Source organism: Ostrea edulis, chromosome 6 (genome assembly GCF_947568905.1).
Source record: "Ostrea edulis chromosome 6, xbOstEdul1.1, whole genome shotgun sequence".
Classification (NCBI taxonomy): Eukaryota; Metazoa; Mollusca; class Bivalvia; order Ostreida; family Ostreidae; genus Ostrea; species Ostrea edulis.
In genome coordinates this window covers 42083578-42103215 of record NC_079169.1, presented here as the reverse complement: position 1 = coordinate 42103215, position 19638 = coordinate 42083578, and the positions used below count along the sequence as shown (strand labels likewise).

The following is a 19638-nucleotide window of genomic DNA, read 5'->3' as shown; positions in this document are numbered from 1 at the left end:
ACACATCTAAATATTACTTCAGGTTGTCACCGGAATTTACCGTGAATGAGTAAAAATTTCGATCATGTGCTTCACATTTTTTGTCAAGGCACAATCTTTGATATGTTTGAATGATTCTCACAGAAAGCTGTGTACTGGAAGTTGTCTAACAAAAGACCTAATCATTACTGGTAATGAGTTTCTAGTTATTATTATATTCTTCTATGTTTTCTCCTCTTAAAAAAGCATTTGACACCTGTAGACATATTGAAAAGTTTCATAGCCCATCATAATTGACATCTTGAAACGTGATCACGTGACCCTGCCTACAAAAACTTTGACCCTTTACGGATTTATCTGACCTTACACAGAAATGCTATTCCTTTTAACTGTAACCGGAGAGGTCATTTAGTAGACCTGATATGTGCTTCAGGGGCTGACAAATCCCAATGACTGACGCCCAGGGCCAGTGGATTTTCTGGTCTGGCAAGTGAATATTTAATAACCACTTGTCAGTGGGCAAGGGACTTAAAAATTCCAAATCAGAAAAAAAAAAATGGAATAAAACCTGCAGAACAATCGGACTGAAATCGAAAATCATGGTACAAGTTATCTTCTGTTGTGTTTTTTAAACTGGTAAAATATGCGAACCAGTTTAATCTGTTGTTGCGAGTCTTTATTCAATACAGATCTTACCAATAGTTTCAAGTGCAGATTTGAATGCTTATTGGCAGACAAATTGGGGACAGAAGGCTGACAATGGAGAAAATTTGATCAATTTCTAAGCGCAAATGACCAACCACCGAATCGAGAACTGACAACAAATAACGACGTAAACAATGCAGAGCCAAATGTTGGCAGACTTTTGTATTTACTGCTGGGAGCAGACTTGATTTTCTTCTTTTTAGCAGAATTCCGCTCTTTGAATTTGTGCAATCCGTTTATAAATTTGTATTCCGCTTTTTAAGAATAGATATACATGACCGTTTTTGTCCGGTGAATCTATTTTAGATCCTTTTATATTAACTTTTATCATTGGACGTAACACGCAATTTTATTGGTTCTTGGAAGCTAGTAGTGTATGTTTAACCAATCATTGGTAGTTTAACTGAGAACGTTGGTAGTGGTAAAAAATCTGTAATGGATGTCAAAATTCTATGACCTGGGTTGGAGAATAAAAGTGTTCAAGAAGATGTTAAAGGTATTAAAACCCCATGGAGATGGGAGTGGTTGGAGAAAAGGTGAACGATGATTAATGTTAGCGGGAAGAGCTTTTGCCAATTATGCCATGAAGAAATCAATTACTCGTCACGTAGATGGTTGGCACTGGAACAGTACATCAACAAAATTGCATGAAATCTAGTAGAACCAATCGAAGCTTTTCTGGTAGCTACAAAATAATATAATTCCATTGATTTATGATAACAATAAACAGGGATTTATCAGTACCTTCTCGCGGGAACCGAAATTTGGCCTTCTGATATTTTTTTAAAGTCTTATCTTTACCTCTGATAAGTGTACAGTACCTTTCATGGGAAAACAAAGTAAAACAATCATATCATCCGTAATTCCCCCTTATACACCTCATTTAGCAATACTTCATGATTAATATGTTATAAAGGCACTATGTAAACATCTCCGAACTTTTATAACCCGAATTTTCTTAATTTCATCTGTTATGATAATTGCTATGAAGATAACTCATGATATTTTTTTTACCTTCTCAGTTAACTTATGAGTTATCTAAACGAAGAGGAAGGCTAAGAAACTCTATGACAAAGCTGCAAAAAGGGCTAGACTGACTCACATCAGTGTACTGAAATTAGGAAACAAAATAGAAAGTGAATTAAGAATTGGAATGTTGCAAGAATTAATACACGTATATTTGTAAATGCAGGGCTCAACATTAACGCTTGTCCGGTACCAGTGGAATTTTTTTTCGGACAAGTGAATATTGACGGGCACTTGTCCAATTGGACAAGTGCTTTTTTATGTAAAGAAGTCTCCAAACAATTTGGTGGATAGTTTATTGGTAGTTCAGAGTCGGAAGTAATGCATGAAAAATGAACTTCGATCCCTATATCAATCGCTATGTAAACTAGCTGAGTCACACTCAATCGGGATCGGTGTTCACTTATTGCGTACTACTGTCATAATCTTGTTCAACCAGACACTCGGCTGTCTCTGCAAATCTCCGACAAGCAGAGAGTCTGGTAAAGACACGTGATAATAACTGTTACCGCTAGGGAGCGCTAATTTAGTTTGGGTTTGATTCTCTGTGACATAAACAGTCCATTCCGAGATTTGATGCTAATTAGTTGATCATTCATTAGTGATACTGATTGGAAAATTATTACTACATGTACAATAGAAAGAAAAATTACGGTCTTTGTCAGCTGGAAATTGTACTTTCATTTTTGCCTCCTAAAGTAATTTTGAAAAAAACGTTTATACCATTTCCCGTGGGTAGAACAGCAAATAAATCCTTTCCTTTTACAAATACCGATATTTTGGTAAGCCTCATTCTGATGATACAAACGTAATCATGTGTCTTTACCAGACTCTGCTCGTCGGATATTTACGGAGAAAGCAGAGCGTCTGGTTGCATGAGACTAACTACTGTCACAGTTGCAATCATCCATGGATCTTACGAAGTCATTGATTCAAGACAGGAAGTCGAGATAAAATTTTGTTTTATGTGTTTGCTGTTTTTGTCAAGTGAATAAGATCAAAAATTAATCAAGTAGGTATAGAAATGGACTATATCTTAAGTAAAATAAATACAGTTTTCAAGTTGACAATTAGATCTTTTTTAAACTTTTTTTTCCGAATAAGTGAAGTTGAAGTTCGGACAAGTAAATATCTTTGTCCCTTGTCCAAATGGACAAATAGGAAAAAAAGTTAATGTTGAGCCCTGCTATGTAATAAGGTATGTTGAATAAAATACCCTTTTGCATTGATACATGAATTCATATTAATTATTATTGCTGCAATGACCTAGGGGTAAAGAAAACATATGTAAGAATTAAGAAAGTATCTGTAAATAAAAGTTTTGTATAAGAAAGAGACAATTTGAAAGTGAAAAAGATGTGCCAGGAAATGCTCAGAAATTGCAGGATTTTGCACCATTTACCCCAAGGCTTCTGGGGGCCCAGACCCCCGGCCTATTAGGGACAATTTTTAAATCAGCTTTTTAGCCGAGTTGCATAGCAAATCTCGGCTTTTAAATTGGCGAAGGCTGGGTGGGCGGCATCTACAATTGGCGTGTCCGGTGTCTAACTTTAATAATTTTTGTTGCATCTTTGTGAGACTTACATAACATGATCACATCCAAAAGAGGAAGGTTCCTATTTATTTTGAGGTCAAAAGGTCAAAGATCAATGTCACTTTGTCACTAAATGCCATAGATTTGAGCTTGTTTGGTCTCTAACTTTCATGCTACTTGGTGCGTCTTTGTCAGATTTCCATATTTTGATCACATCCAAAAGAGGAAGGTTCCTATTTATTTTGAGGTCAAAAGGTCAAGGTCTCTTTTTTCACTATATACTGTAGATTTGATCTTGCCTTTAACTTTTTTACATTTACTTGCTGGTGCATGTTTATCAGACTTCAGATCCTGATGACATTCAAGATTCATGTTGCTTTTGAAATCTAAATGCCAAAGGTCAAGGTCATTATTACACGAAATACCTATTTTGGCCATTCAAAGCTTCATACTTGTAAACTATATTAAATACATGCATGTTTTTACTTCGTGAATGTAAGCGTGCATAATTTTCAAAACTGCAACTCGGCCATACGCATCTTTGATGCGTTTTAGTGATTTTTATGGCCCCCCCTTCAAAGAATAGGGGCATATTGGTTTGCACTGTCGGTCGGTTGGTTGGTCGGTCGGTAGACCACATGTTGTCCGCTCAATATCTTGAGAACCATTCACTTGATGATATTGATATTTCATATGTGGGTTGGTTATGAGTAGAAGAGGACCCCTAATGTTTTTCAGGTCAAAATGTCAAAGGTCAAGGGTCAATCTACTCTATACATAGGAATATAATGTCCGCTCAATATCTTGAGAACCCTTTGCTTGAAAGACATCAACCTTGGCACACTGGTACATCCTAAGGAGTAGATGACCCCTATTGATTTTGAGGTCCCATGGTCAAAGGTCAAGGGTCAAACTGGACATAGGAATATACTGTCTGTTCAATATCTTGAGAACCCTTTGCTTGACAGACTTCAAACTTGGTACACTGGTACAACTTCAGGAGAAAATGAGCCCTATTGATTTTGAGGTCACATGTTTAAAGATCAAGGGTCAAACTGGACATAGGAATATACTGTCTGCTCAATATCTTGAGAACCCTTTGCTTGACAGACATCAAACTTGGTACACTGGTACATCTTCAGGAGAAGATGACCCCTATTGATTTTGAGGTCACATGGTCAAAGGTCACACTGGACATAGGAATATACTGTCTGTTCAATATCTTGAGAACCCTTTGCTTGACAGACTTCAAACTTGGTACACTGGTACATTCTCAGGAGAAGATGATCCCTAGTGATTTTGAGGTCACATGTTTAAAGGTCAAGGGTTAACCTGGACATTGGAATATACTGTCCACTCAATATCTTGAGAACCCTTTGCTTGACAGACATCAAACTTGGTACACTGGTACATTCTCAGGAGAAGATTATCCATATTGATTTTGAGGTCACATGGTCAAAGGTCAAGGGTCAAACTGGACATATAATATACTGTCCACTCAATATCTTGATAAACCTTTTGCTTGACAAACATCAAACTTAGTACACTGGTACATCTTCAGGAGAAGATGATCCATATTGATTTTGAGGTCAAAAGTCAATAGTTGAACTGGACATAGTAATATAATGTCTCCTATATTTTAAGAATTATTTGCTTGATTGACACCAAACTTGGTACACTGGTACAGCATCAGGAGTAGATGACCCCTATTGATTTTTCGGTCACATGGTTAGTTCACTCTTGACATAGGAAGATATTGTCTGCTCAATATTTTGAATTGATGATACTACTATCAATTAAATGATGTGTGTGTATAACCCTTTTCAATTTTGCACTATGGGGGGCATATGTGTCATACAAACATCTCTTGTTTTTAATTTAATTGCAAAATCAGGTCTTCGGGACTTTCCAATCTTCACCAACCTCCTGAAATTAAAAAATAAATATCAGTTTTGAAAAATGCAGTTAAACCTGTATTAAGGTACAATGTAACTCATTACACTAAAATTTTATTTTATGGCTCGTTAAAACACCTCTTATAAAATAGAAATTCACCATCAAAAGAGTGATACAAGCTCTCAATTATTTTATGTGGTTTTTTTTGTGATTTCTCCCAGAATGATAAAAAAGGGTGTTTTGTTTGCAAAAAAAGAGATAATAGAGTGCAAATTTTTTCCGTGATTTGGTGCATGATATGAATATAATAAAACATGCCTAAAAGACTCGAAATTTTTCAGAAAAAAAATATTTATGAACATTTTTTATTAAGAAAATTAGACCATCTATCCGAGTCGTTTAGGCATGTTTTCTTAGATATTCATATTATGCATCAAATCACAGCAAAATTTGGAATCTAGAGTGTCTTATTTGCAAACAAAGCACCTTTTTTTTTTATCTTTCTGGGATAAATCACAAAAATTTCCTATAAAATACTTGAGACCTTGTATCACTCTTTTGATGGTGAAATCATACTTCATAAGAGGTGTTTTAACGAGCAGTTAGATAAAATTTAATGTAATGAGCTACCTTAAGAGACCGTCTAACGGAGAATGGAGAAAATGTCACCTATGACAGGTGGTCTCTTAATTTAGGTTGCTTATTTTCCATTGTAAATGCATTTCGCAAATAATATACAGAAATAGTTTGTACAATGGAGAAAATAACTACATGTATTTGGAATTCATTATTCATTATTAAGAATATCAAGTATGGTTTTAATAGTTGTAAAATATTATTGATAGAGGAGCTGACATTTACATTAAAACTTCATGTCATAGTGCAAATTCAGATATGTTCAATTCATGGCCCCCGGGGGTAGGATGGGGCCACAATAGGGGATCAAAGTTTTACATAGAAATCTATAGGGAAAATCTTTAAAAATCTTCTCAAGAACCTCTGAGCCAGAAGAGGTGAGATTTACATGAAGCTTCCTGACTTAGTGCAGATTCAAGTTTGTTAAAATCATGGCCCCAGGGGTAGTTTCGGGCCACAGTAGGGGATCAAAGTTTTACATGGAAATATATATGAAGGAAAATCTATAAAAATCTTCTTCTCAAGAACCACTGAGCCAGAAGAGCTTAGATTTACATGAAATCTTCCTGACAATGGACAATTTAAAGATTTTCTTGTTAACCTAAGTTCTTCACTCGGTAGCCAAGTTACAGATTAAACACAATTTGGTTCTATTATGGGTTAGATACCTTAAAGGACTTGTCCCGTAATTTTAAAACTTGCATAATTTTATGAAAAATATTCTTTATACTATAGTTGAAAAGGATACTAAATACAATAAAAATTGTTGTGAGCATATTTACAGAGATATTGCGAGTTGAAATTCAAATACAGCAATATGCATATTTTGATTGGAGATTTACGTGCCATATTACTGTGACGTCATATGCGACAATTGGAATGAGAAAGCACGTAGTAAGCCGATAGCGATTTAGGTGATAATCCTATTATTTTATCTATAAAACCGCTTTAACAGCATTATCTGTGTATTTACTCATCAATTAATGGACTATGGTGTATTGTACGACATGCGGTTGCACCAATATTCAGAAGAAAGGGTGCCGATTTAATCATTTTAGTTCCTCAAAGGATGCAGCTCGGAGGATGGCATGGATCATACAAAAGTTTGATGCTACAGATATTAGACGGTTGTGTTCAGAACACTTTTCAAAACTTCAGCTAGACCGAGATCCTGAGAATTAGAAGGCGACTGGCTTTACAGGGGCAAAGATTCGACTTAAAAGTGATGCATGCCAGGCCTAGATGTACATGTACATGTACCTCTTTGTTTGTTCAAAGTCCCGGAGTTACAGGATAATTGTGGTTTTCTATTGATACTATTTAAATGTGCTGGAATTTTTATTGTCATAGATAAAAATATTTTTCAATGTTACAATGTTTGTTTTCAAATCGCTCATGTCAAGTTCAAACTGCGTGTTGATGATTCTAAATAAGAGGCGATTTTGTGAAAATGCCCAGCTTTCAATGCATGCCTGATGTTGTTTGTAATCTGAGCGACGAGAAAACACAGGAATCGGTAATTTTATCTGTAATAATAGTTGTAATGGTCTATACCATACCACACATAATAAAAACACAGAAAACGGTAATTTTGTTTGTAATATTGATTTACCTGGCCTAGAGATCGGCTGTTGTGTATATTTTTATGATATACACAGGAAACTTCTCAGATTATCAAAAATTATGCTGAGTGTCTTGTGCAAAAAAAAAAAAAAAAAATTAAAATTTCTACCTACATGCATACCGCATTACTATTTCCCGTAAACCTTCAAACTTGGTCATATTTATGGTAAACCATATTTATGTATAGCAGCTAACGGGTTTAGCCCATTTCTAAACCTGTGCTTTTTAAAACTTCTAATTAAACTGTTATATATCGTATATAAATAATTTCTTAAATATGATATTACCCGGTGTTTCCTGACGAATGTAGGAAAAAAAGTCACGGAAAAAAGGTCACGGATAAAAAGTCACAGGTAAAATAAGTCACAGGAAAAAAAGTCACAATATACATTTTGTATAAAAATCAAATAGATGTAGGAAAAAAAGTCACAATGTATATTTTGTATAAAAAAGTCACAATATATATTATATTATATGTATAGGGAAAAATTCATAGTATATATTTTGATAGAAAAGGGTCACATATACAAAGGGGGAGAAAGTCACAGTATATATATTTTGGAAGAAAACTACATGTATATATAGAAAAAAGTCAATTATATAAGGGGAAAAGTTTTACTTAAATTTGATTCAAAGTTATAAGATTCTATGTTTTTTTTAATCATTTGCAACAGAGTTTTTATATTTTAATGTTAAAACAAACAAATAACCCCAATAAAAAGTAATTAACTTTTAAGTATTTACAACAAGTGTTGACAGGGACTGTTGTGATTAATTAGTGGCATCACAAGGCACCTTTCCCCTTTTCTAGACAGTGTATTTCCTGTATAAGTAGACAAAATGGCATCAATTTACAATATTTGAAGCCATCCATAGGATGAAGGAAAAAATATGTTAGTGGTCATAGGCACTCTTTATACATTTGTGACTTTTTTCCCTCTGACTATTTTTCCTGTGACTTTTTTTCCTACCCAGATTGTGACTTTATTTTCTGTGACTTTTTAGCTCACCTGAGCTGAAAGCTCAAGTGAGCTTTTCTGATCACCCGTATTCCAGCGTCCGTCCGTCTGTCCGTCTGTAAACTTTTCACATTTTCAACTTCTTCTCAACAACCACTGGGCCAATTTCAACCAAAGTTGGCACAAAACATCCTTAGGTAAAGGGAATTCTAAATTGTTAAAATAAAGGGCCAGGCCACCTTCCAAGGGGAGATAATCAAGAAAAGGTAAAAATAGGGTAGGGTCATTAAAAAATCTTCTTCTCAAGAACCACTGGGCCAGAAAAGATGAAATTTATATGAAAGCTTCCTTATATAATGCAGATTCTAAATTGTTAAAATCATGGCCCCCGGGGGTCGGATGGGGCCACAATAGGGGATCAAAGTTTTACATACAAATATATAGGAAAAATCTTTAAAAATCTTCTTCTCAAAAACCACTGAGCCAGAAAAGCTGAGATTTATATGAAAGCTTCCTTATATAATGCAGATTCTAAATTGTTAAAATCATGGCCCCCGGGGCCACAATAGGGGTCAAATTTTTTTTTATTTTTTTGGGGGGGGGGTTTTTTTTTTGGTTGGTTTTTTGTTTTTGTTTTTTGTTTTGATATAGTGCAGATTCAAGTTTGTTAAAATCATGGACCCTGGGGATTGGATGGGGCCTCAAAGGGGGCATCAAAGTTTTACATACAAATTTATAGGAAAAATCTTTTAAAATCTTCTTCTCAAGAACCACTGAGCCAGACAAGCTGAGGTTTATATGAAAGCTTCCTGATATAGTGCAGATTATAAATTGTTAAGATCATGGCCCCCGGGGGTCGGATGGGGCCACAATAGGGGATCAAAGTTTTACATACAAATATATAGGAAAAATCTTTAAAAATCTTTTCCCAAGAACCACTAAGCCAGAAAAGCTGAGATTTATATGAAAGCTTCCTGATAAAGTACAGATTCTAAATTGTTAAAATCATGACCCCCGGGGATCGGATGGGGCCACAATAGGGGGTCAAAGTTTTGTTTTTTTTCTTCGTTTTTTTGTTTTTTTTGATATAGTGCAGATTCAAGTTTATTAAAATCATGGACCCCGGGGATTGGATGGGGCCTTAAGGGGGGCATCAAAGTTTTACATACAAATTTATAGGAAAAATCTTTTAAAATCTTCTTCTCAAGAACCACTGAGCCAGAAAAGCTGAGGTTTATATGAAAGCTTCCTGATATAGTGCAGATTATAAATTGTTAAGATCATGGCCCCCGGGGTCGGATGGGGCCACAATAGGGGGTCAAAGTTTTACATACAAATATATAGGAAAAATCTTTAAAAATCTTCTTCCCAGAACCACTAAGCCAGAAAAGCTGAGATTTATATGAAAGCTTTCTGATATAGTGCAGATTCAGGTTTGTTAAAATCATGCCCCCCTGGAGTAGGATGGGGCCACATTAGGGGATCAAAGTTTTACATACAAATATATAGGGAAAATCTTTAAAAATCTTCTTCTCAAGAACCATTGGGCCAAAGAAGTTCACATTTACATGAAAGCTTTCTTACATAGTGTAGATTCAAGTTTGCAAAAACCATGGCCTCCAGGGGAAGGTTTGGGGCCATAATAGGGACTATGGTTTTACATGCAAATAGATATGGAAAATCTTCTGATATGGACCAAGGTGACTCAGGTAAGCGATGTGGCCCATGGGCCTCTTGTTTTCCGTTTACCTTCCTGACACTGCCAAGTAGATTTGTGTATATGTACAACCAAATTAAGAATGATCAAGATACCCCTCAGTATGGGCCATCTGTAGAGTTTCTGTGGACATAGTATTTGTGTAAGGATGGTATCCCAAACAGTAGCTGACACATAGCTAGTCTACAAACCCCCCCCCCCCCCCCCCCCCCCCTTCTCTCTCCCTTACTCTCAATCATTGACTAAATGAGTAATTATTGTCATAAGATGCAACACTATTGCCATGCCATATTATTTCATCTATCTTTATTATTGCTACAGTTTTACACATTCTCTCTCTCTTTATAAATATAAAGCCATGATAAATTATAAATAGAAATATCTCAATAACTCTCTCTCTCTCCCTTTATAAATATAAAGCCGTGATAAATTATAAATAGAAATATCTCTTCTTTTATTTTTACTACTGTAACAGTTCTCAATAACTTATTTGTGGTTTTTTGCTATTGTTTGGTTTCTGATTGTGTAATTTATAATACATGTGGTATCCCAAGTCAATGCTATCAAAACTCAGGTATACCAGGGCTTTCCTGTAGATCTAAAGACTGCTGGTCATCATTAGCTGTGATTGTTATCAAAACATCTTTCTGGGGTAGCTGTAGACCAGGGTTTTGATAACAATAACAGCCAGTACCTACAGGTATTCTTTAGATTTTGAGGAAGCCCTGTGTTCTAATAAGTTTTGATAGCATTGACCTGTACACAACTGCTATTTTCTTGTAATTCAATTGTTTTTAAAAGACCCCTGGGCTGTGTTCATGATTTAAAAAAAATATATATAATATATTTGATAAGACATGGAAAAAGTCCTACCTAATTCACGTATTATTTTTAGCAATTGTTTTTTATTTTGATTTCGCCATGTTTACTTCGTTCGATAGACGCGTGGATTATAAGTAAAATATTCACATCAAGGCATAATTTTTAAAAAAAATATATAAATGAAGAACATGAGTAATCAATGGCAAATAAAACTTCAAATTACTCGTCCTTGATTACAGGTGGCGCACGATCTGTTAACGTCCAAGGCGTTTAAGAGAGCGTTGGAAGGACACGTTTAGATTAGAAAGTTGTTGAATATTTAGTAACGATGGAGGATTACAGTTCGTAGGACCTCACTGCGCATAGAAACAAACTTAGAAAACGCATTGCAAGACTCTCTGGGCGGAAAGGAATTTTAGCACGTTGAGAGTTTCAGCTGCAACCGAATTTTCTCTGTCACATCGATTAAATAAAGACATTCAATACACATTGAACGTTTTTCATTATAAACTACTTCGTGATTAAGTTTACATGCTTAAACAGTAGTTTAGGTTGAATATATAATATACAATACATCATAATTCTTTATAAGTTGTTGAATTGCATATGTTTAAAGCAATAGATGCGGACACCCCCCTCCCCCCTCCCCTCTCTCTCTCTCGATCGAGGATTAAGAATATCAATTATTAAATATATCCATATATCTCTGAATTTCTATTATTAAGCTGTTAAAATATGTAGTAATAGTGAATGTATATGTACAACTTCTCTTTATGAAATAAAATTCACGATAGAGAAGGCACATGTATACAGAGTACGTCACGGTAGGTAAACAGTCCTTGCGATTAACTTTTTTATTAGTCCATAGGGCAAGCGAGAGCATAAAAATTGGCAGGTAAAATAAAATTTACTACCCCATATGCTAGCTGTACAATAATGATTCAAAATTTCGAGTTTCTACATTTTAATTGAATATTACAATTTGGATTGCAAGTTTAAGACGGAAGTTCAAACTTTCTTTCAACTTCTAAATTCACGTCTCCATCCATATACTATGATTGATATACTATGAGTTGGTTGTACTCTGCTTGAAAAGCACAACTGTATCCTGCGTATAGGAATGGTTGTATCCAAATGACGTTTGTCCATGGTGTTGCAGGAAACTGATGTAGGCCTACATATAATTTGACCTGTGTTTACTTTCATGTATAAGGATTTATCATGTTTATATGTACCATGACCGTTCATGATATGAATGATTTGATACTAAAATACATCACTTAACAAATGTAGTACACTTTTCAATTTGAAGGTCAATTTGAATGTTCATACTTCAGATTGAAATCGAAGTTACAAGTGAATATTGAAAAACGTAATGCAATGATTTTTTAAAAATTAAAACCACAATGAACAATAGGCCTATGTTGGGCCTTTTATATAAACACAACATTGTATATATGACAGTGAAATTTGTAATTTACTTCACTTGGATAAATTTTTAGCGCTATTAATTTGCATTTAATTTTAATAAAAGTAGATATGATTCAAATTTTATTTCTAAAAAATTCAGAAATATCTTAATCTTTTCTTCTGGTTTGTGTCAACAGTTAAAACAGGGTAGGACGGGTATTCATTTCTTTGACGTATTGGACTACTTCCGTGGGTCAGTTGATCAACATGACATAACAACATAACTATGATAATGCAAACTTTAATAAGTTATGAAAGTTTGACAATTCCATCCATATTTTGATTAATTTCATACGTATTGACTATTGAAGAATCCAGACTCGTTTTCCCTGAAATTCAAACAATATTTTACAACACTTTTTGAATTCTAACAAAATTAACAATGAAAGTAAAGTGTTGAAATTAATTTACAATCCAGTCATCAAAAACGAAAACAAGACCTAGGAATATTCACTGCCTTACAGTTACAGTCTGATTATAGCCACCCCCCCCATTACAGTCGTGTCGTCGTACCGAGTGACGGCGGAGGGGTGGGTGGGGGGTGCTGTTAGCATTCATATTTTGACGACCTTGGTTAACTCTAAAATTTATTTTTAAATAACATCTGAAATATATTTTTGTACCATACTTCGTTTATATATTGATGACTCAAATTTCCCTGTTCGATTATATAGATCTAGTCTAGAAGGGGGGGGGGGGGGGGGGTGTGAGAGTCATAGAATTATAAGATCATTAATGACTGTATCACTAACGATATAGATAAAATTTCAGCATAAAACATTCATGCAGAATATTACGATCTACAGAGCAAATGTTTACCCCCCGTAAATACTTTCTGCAACAAAGTCGTCATCTGATATCTGTGAAGTCGGACTGAACTGAAGACTGAAGTTTATAGCGCACGACGCTGAGTGGAACTTAAAACGATCGTTGTCGCTGTCACATTTGATGACAATGAACCAATTGAATTTTTTAAAAGCTTCATATCTTGGGAATTCTACCCCTGCTCCCTATTTGCACAACAAAAACCTTACACTCTCTCATATAAATCTTATGTACACCGGAAGTCAACAAGGACGTAAACGAGTCTTGCGCCACCTAGGTTTGAAATAGGGGAAACAACTGACAAATATTCGCAATTGAATGACTGTAAATTATAAATGATGCAAATAAACAAAATGTTAACGTAATGTAGATGCATGTACCTGCATGTCAGTATGCACAGTATGCAGTAGGCAATATCAATAAATTCCATTCGTCGTTTTTTTGTTGAACAGTTTTAATGTAAAGGAATAATATCTAATAAAACAAATTTGTCATTGATGTAAAAAAATACCCGTACCACACTGGTATCAAACGAAGTTAAGTAATAACAGGTTTCTTCACAAGAAGCTGATCGGCGAGAGATGCGATTGTCGCATATGACGTCACGATATCACGTGACCCGCTATCTCATTAGCAGAGATTTCGAAATCAGAAAGTCGATTTGAGTCAATTGAAATGTTAAATTAAACCTGAAATTTTGCTTTAAAAACCGGGATATCATTTTTTATATGTATTGTGATAAAAGTTACTTCAGTTTCTAAATAATTCATGAACGTGGGACATGTCCTTTAATTTCTGGATAATCTTACAGATTACAGAGAATAAGGAAAGAAAGAAAACAGAAAGATCTGCAGAGAAAGCAGAAGGCTGCAGAGAACAGGAAACACCTAGCCAATGTCAGGTAAGAAGAGATGAAGATTGAATGGTTTTTTCAGCAAATACTGTACCTGTCTGATGGAGTCAGATGACAGCCTTCCCCTACCCTGCTTTTATATGCCCGCAAGGATTTTTTTTAGGGTCTGCTGAGGGCCGAAATAAGACCCCATTCCAAATATTAAAAAGCAAGTATTTTTCCCTTTTTTAAGCTTTGAAATTCCCAAACAATGAAAACAAATCAAGCAGAGTAACCTAATTGTTCATAAATCTTCTTTACAGGCCCACAGATTACAATTTTTGCCTCCAAATTGTTCAGTATACCTAATTTTCTGACCTCTGCTTATTTGAATGAGGTAAACTTTGACCAAATTGAAAGTCAAAAGGAGTCCAATTATACCTTAATGCACTCTTGATTGGTTTTCTCCCTACTTCTTTGTATGAAACATTTTCCCCAATTTCAAGCAAGTGTCGCTATTTTTCTCTTGAAATCAAGACCTTTAAAATAAACCTGTGCTCGCCATAGATGAGATGTGTTATGGTATGGTGTCATCCATCTGTCTGTCTGTCCGAGCCTTGTAGGAAAAATACTAAATGAACTGTATGCTCCAGGATCTTCATCGTCGGAAACGCAGTCGGTTGCACTTCTTTTACCTCCCGTGGGACACAACGCCGATATTTTTGCATAACTCATTAAAATGCATGACCTTATGTGACCTATCGAGGACCAATGGGAATCGCCGTAAGTATTCCCGAAACTTTAAGCGTCAGCAGTGCTCCAAGTCACACTTGCTATCAGGTCGCTAAATGGCAACCTAAAATTTTTTTGTCACCATTTCAGAATTTCTGGTCGCCATCAAGAAATATTTCACTCGCCATGGTAAAAAAAATTGTAAATCTATATTTTAGAACTCATTTATTTTTTATTTTTATTATTAAAACAAGAACTATTTATTAAACCTGAACATTATGCTAAGGTATCAGGAATATGCAGGAGACCCATGATTCCACATTGTATCTGACTACTCTTGTAAAAGCTGGATATCATTAGGCCATCCTGCATATTTTACAGCACGTTTCTGAGAAAACCATCTTTCTACAGAAGGGTTTGTTTTGAAAACCTCAATAGGAGGACCTTCACTGCTAATTCTTATCAAAGATTCCACAGTTGTGGGATCCAAACAGCTACGGACATCCCTCTTCTCTCACATTGGGAACTGCTTACTGGAATCACCATGAGTATCCTCACCAAATCCTGTAATGATAAAAGAGATTCATTGGCATGTATTTCTTATTTATATTGATATCATATGGGCACTTGATGCTGAAGATGTCATGCTTACTTGAAAGTCATCCTTGTAAGGTTCTTTACACAGCATTACTTGCCACAAACCAGAGAATGACTTGTCCATGAATTCATTGTTTACCAAAGTGTTCAGAAGTTCCCACTGGAGAGTGGTTTGATCACAACTGCAACCATTTCTAGAAAAAAAGTTTATGATCTTCAAAACCCTCTCTTATAAAGACTATTTTAAGGAAATCACAATATGTAATAATTTCTAGAATGTAAGGCTGCCTAAAGTTAATTCTACGTTTAACGTCACCCACGCGCGTAGGTTTCGGCGAAATTGCCGTTTTGAAAAAACAAACAAATCCGGATTTGAAGTAGCCGTTCAGGTTTGGTTTTCATTTAGCGACTTAATTTTACATCCTGCGTAAGAGGGAAAAACACTGAAAAATTGGATCAGAGGGTATTACATGAAGAAAATGGAAGTATATGCCACTATTAAAGTAAAGAAAACTTACAAAGATGGTTTGAACCGAACTAATCTCAGCGAGATTCGTCGAGGCTGGATATTTGGACTGACGCCTCTTCCGAATGTCGGACCAGTGTCACACAAAGTGATTTGGGAAATCTTGCTTGAACTTCAGCCGCTTTTTGCGATTAAAATGGGTTAAACTGAATTCCTTGACCACTTCAACTGTTCGCCTTAGACATCCTATTAACTCCATATCACAATGAAACATGCATTTTTTACCTGTAAATTCCACAGTAAATAAAGATGGCTATTTTTGAAGCCGTTGCAAACGGCCATAATTTCATATTTACCTTCTCAACACTTAAGAGTTCCGACATACTATTTCATGACAGTTTGTACTACGATTGGAATTACAGAACTTACTGATTGATAATTACTTTGCACAAGGCATTTGATCATAAAAATTAAATGCACTAAAAAGAAAACTGTAATATTTTAATCAATTTATTTGAAGGCGTCCTAAACTATCAGAACACTGCCTTGTATTTGTAGAAGTGAAGGTACAATCCTGATCTTTTAGTTGTGGTACACCAACTTAGCATCTTCCTTTCAAAACTGATTAATAGTACACGTATAGAAAATTGTCTAACAAAACAAAAAAATCAACACAAAACAAAGTAAAGCATATTTTCAACTTTAAGACGTGTCATTACAGAAGTGTTTGAAATATTGCCATCATAATTTTAATTTTAACTATGAGTCACATGTGTCTAGCTACTATTTCCACAAAAGGAAAAGGTTTCCTTTAGTTTGCTATGTTTGTGGTGATGAAAATCCATTGGATGTACCACCTGATGTTATCGAAGGCCACTCCTCTGCTCATCCAATCTGCATGGTGTGTTTGCAGAAGGGATACAAACCCAGATTAAGGAAAAGTATTTGCTGGGAAAACGCAAAAATTGACTTGGACTTGAAAATCAAATCCTACAATGTGTTTAATTTGACATATTACTGTTTTGGTCACTAAATTGGGTGATTTTAATTGACTTGGACTTGAATGCAAGGTGAAGATAACGAACAGTGATCAATCTCATAACTCCTACAAGCAATACAAAATAGATAGTTGGGCAAACACGGACCCCTGGACACACCAGAGGTGGGATCAGGTGCCTAGGAGGAGTAAGCATCCCCTGTTGACCGGTCACACACTTGAATATAAAACCCTACAATGTCTATTATTTGAAATTGTTGATTTTTGGGTCACTGAATATGTGATTTTCATTAATACACATTAGTTTAAAAATTTTGTTTGTTTATTTTTTTCCTCCCTCCCTCGTAGGTTTTGAAGTTTTGAGGTGATGTTAAACGTAGAATTAATTTTGAACAGCCTAAATGAAACGACTGAAAATACACTGTCTGATTTTCAAAACATTAAAAGAAAACTGAAAACATACAAACTGTCAACATGACTGTTTTAGTATAATAATAAATAGCCGATTAGTAATAACTAATGAATCAATGAAAATGTGAACAGAAATATCAAAATAGGTCAACCAGCAAGTAGGGAATACAACAGCACACCTCAAATGATACCTCTCCAGTACTGGTCTAAACCAATCAATGAGGTTCTGTATAACATCATTCCCCTAATCAATCAAATCCAAGTCATCCTCTGGCCAGACATCATGGTTAAAAATCACTGACAAACCCCTTCCAGCACTTGCTGCACATAACTCTTCACCATTTTCATCCAAAAGACTTGCATACCTATCTCTCATTCCATTAACAACTAAATCAATAGCTCTGGAAACAGCATTTCTAAATGACATTTCATCCATTGACAGTTTTTCAGTCAATATTATGGATATTTTTTAATTCAATTTCTTGAAATGATGGGGGACTCTTAAGCTGTCATGGGAAAAAATCTGTTCCAAGGAACCTGCACGTTTTGCTCGCCCTCCTAGTGCCTCTATACCTGTAATACATGTTTTGATACCATTGACTGCTGTAGATAGAATAGCTCTATTGCTTTGAAAGGATAAAGACAATGCAGTGATGTAGCCCAACAGATCCAATAAAAAATGGGTAAATGTTACAAATGAAAAATCTTTCATTTTTTGTGAGACAAGGTGTTCCATATGTTGGTAAATGACAGCATACCAAGTTCTCCTGCTTTTGGTGGCTTTTCTCTATGTGGAGAGACCACCTTGTACCCTTCACCCTGGTAGGATTACACACATTTACACCTAGTTCCTCACCTATTTTTCTCAATTTCCTTTTGCTTTTAGGACTGTAGTGTTAAATCTTGTAAATCAGGTACATTATGTCCATGACATCCGCTGCCTTGGGAACAGATTTAATCATCTGCATGATTGCCAACTCTAACCTAAGAATTCAAAGCACAATATATATATATTGTATTGAATTCTAATGATTATTAATAGCTATAATGCTTTAAATGAATTTGGATTTCAATTAAACAATCAATTAATAAATGATCCATTTACAAACATCACTATTAATATACTTAATTTAGAGAAGTTGAACCAAACAAGTGTAGTGTCATACCTACATGTATGTGGCATACACCAGATTGGTATCAACCAAGGAACTAAATCTTTTGGTTTCTTTTGAACACCACCAGATTTTCCAAAGTTAACTGAGGCACCATCAGCACAAAAGCCTATCTAGTGATTCTGGAAATTTGGAAAACCTGCACCTTCCAATGATTGGTTGATTGCTTTCATTGTACATTTGTACCTTAAATCAGAATTACAATATTTGTCATTCCAACTTATTTATATACATTGGACATGTATGTAATGATTTTTAGGCCCTCTTTTTTTTATTGAGTTGGTTTATGGATCCGCTGCACTGATTTTTTGGGATGTTGGGAAAAAAATAAAATGGTTTTTCTCTCCTTTTTATATTTCCGACGCTGTAATTTTTCCTTTTCACAAAAAAAAAAGAAAGAAAGAAAAGAAAATAGATTCCGCTGGACTGGATATTTGGACAGACGCCTCCATCGAAATCTCGGGACAGTCCATAATAGTCATGTGTGGAATATCAGTCAACTTCAGCCGGTGCTAACAATTATTCTGCACCTTAGTAACCATGCTTTTTGCTTCCAATAAGTTATCTGTTTATGAAACTAACTTCTAATTAGCATTAGTTATGCATTGCATACCATTTAGATATGTACAGGTAACTCTCGAATTATCGCCACTCAATTCATCGCCATTTTCGTTATAACGCCGCATTTTTCTAGGAACATTTTTCCTGTTACTTAAAATTCTCGTTAAAACGCCAAATTCGCTATCGCCATTTGCCACAGTGTTTTCATTACAAAAGTCTATTTCAACGTGTTAATTATCTCGATAAACCGCCATGGGTGCACGTGGTCAGTGAAGCAGTAAATTGGTCATTATCAATCTCCGGCGTACACCTGGACAGAAGGATCCCAGTAATTGTTGTATTGAATAAACAAGAACAATACTCGAGATGAACTGTTGTTTATACATCAAAGAAACACATTTCAATTAAGCTATGGCTTCGCCACGAAAGAGGGTCCTGTTAAATGTCGATGAGAAAAAGCAAATCATTACGTACCAAGGACATCATCAAAAATGTACCCATCAGGATATTGCAAATCATTTTTCTGTTTTATGGGAAAAGTCTATATAAAAAGAAGGACAGTGGGCAACATCTTAGCAGCAAAGGATCGCTCACTTACATAAGTATTGTAAATAGAGGAAAGATAACTTGCATATAAAAGAACAGTAACTCTATTTCTTCAAGATGGCAGTGATTCAT

At 35.2% G+C, this 19638-nt stretch overlaps 1 protein-coding gene across 4 annotated transcripts in view; it reads left to right on the top strand.

Annotated features, from left to right (window-relative positions):
- LOC125683151 (CCR4-NOT transcription complex subunit 4-like) overlaps nt 1-19638 on the top strand; it is a 182787-nt gene that overhangs the window by 30167 nt on the left and 132982 nt on the right. For all 4 annotated transcript variants that reach the window (XM_056139605.1, XM_048923989.2, XM_048923990.2 and 1 more), the window contains exon 6: nt 14004-14093. In XM_056139605.1, coding sequence (XP_055995580.1) covers nt 14004-14093 — 90 coding nt within the window. The remainder of the gene's footprint in view (nt 1-14003; nt 14094-19638) is intronic.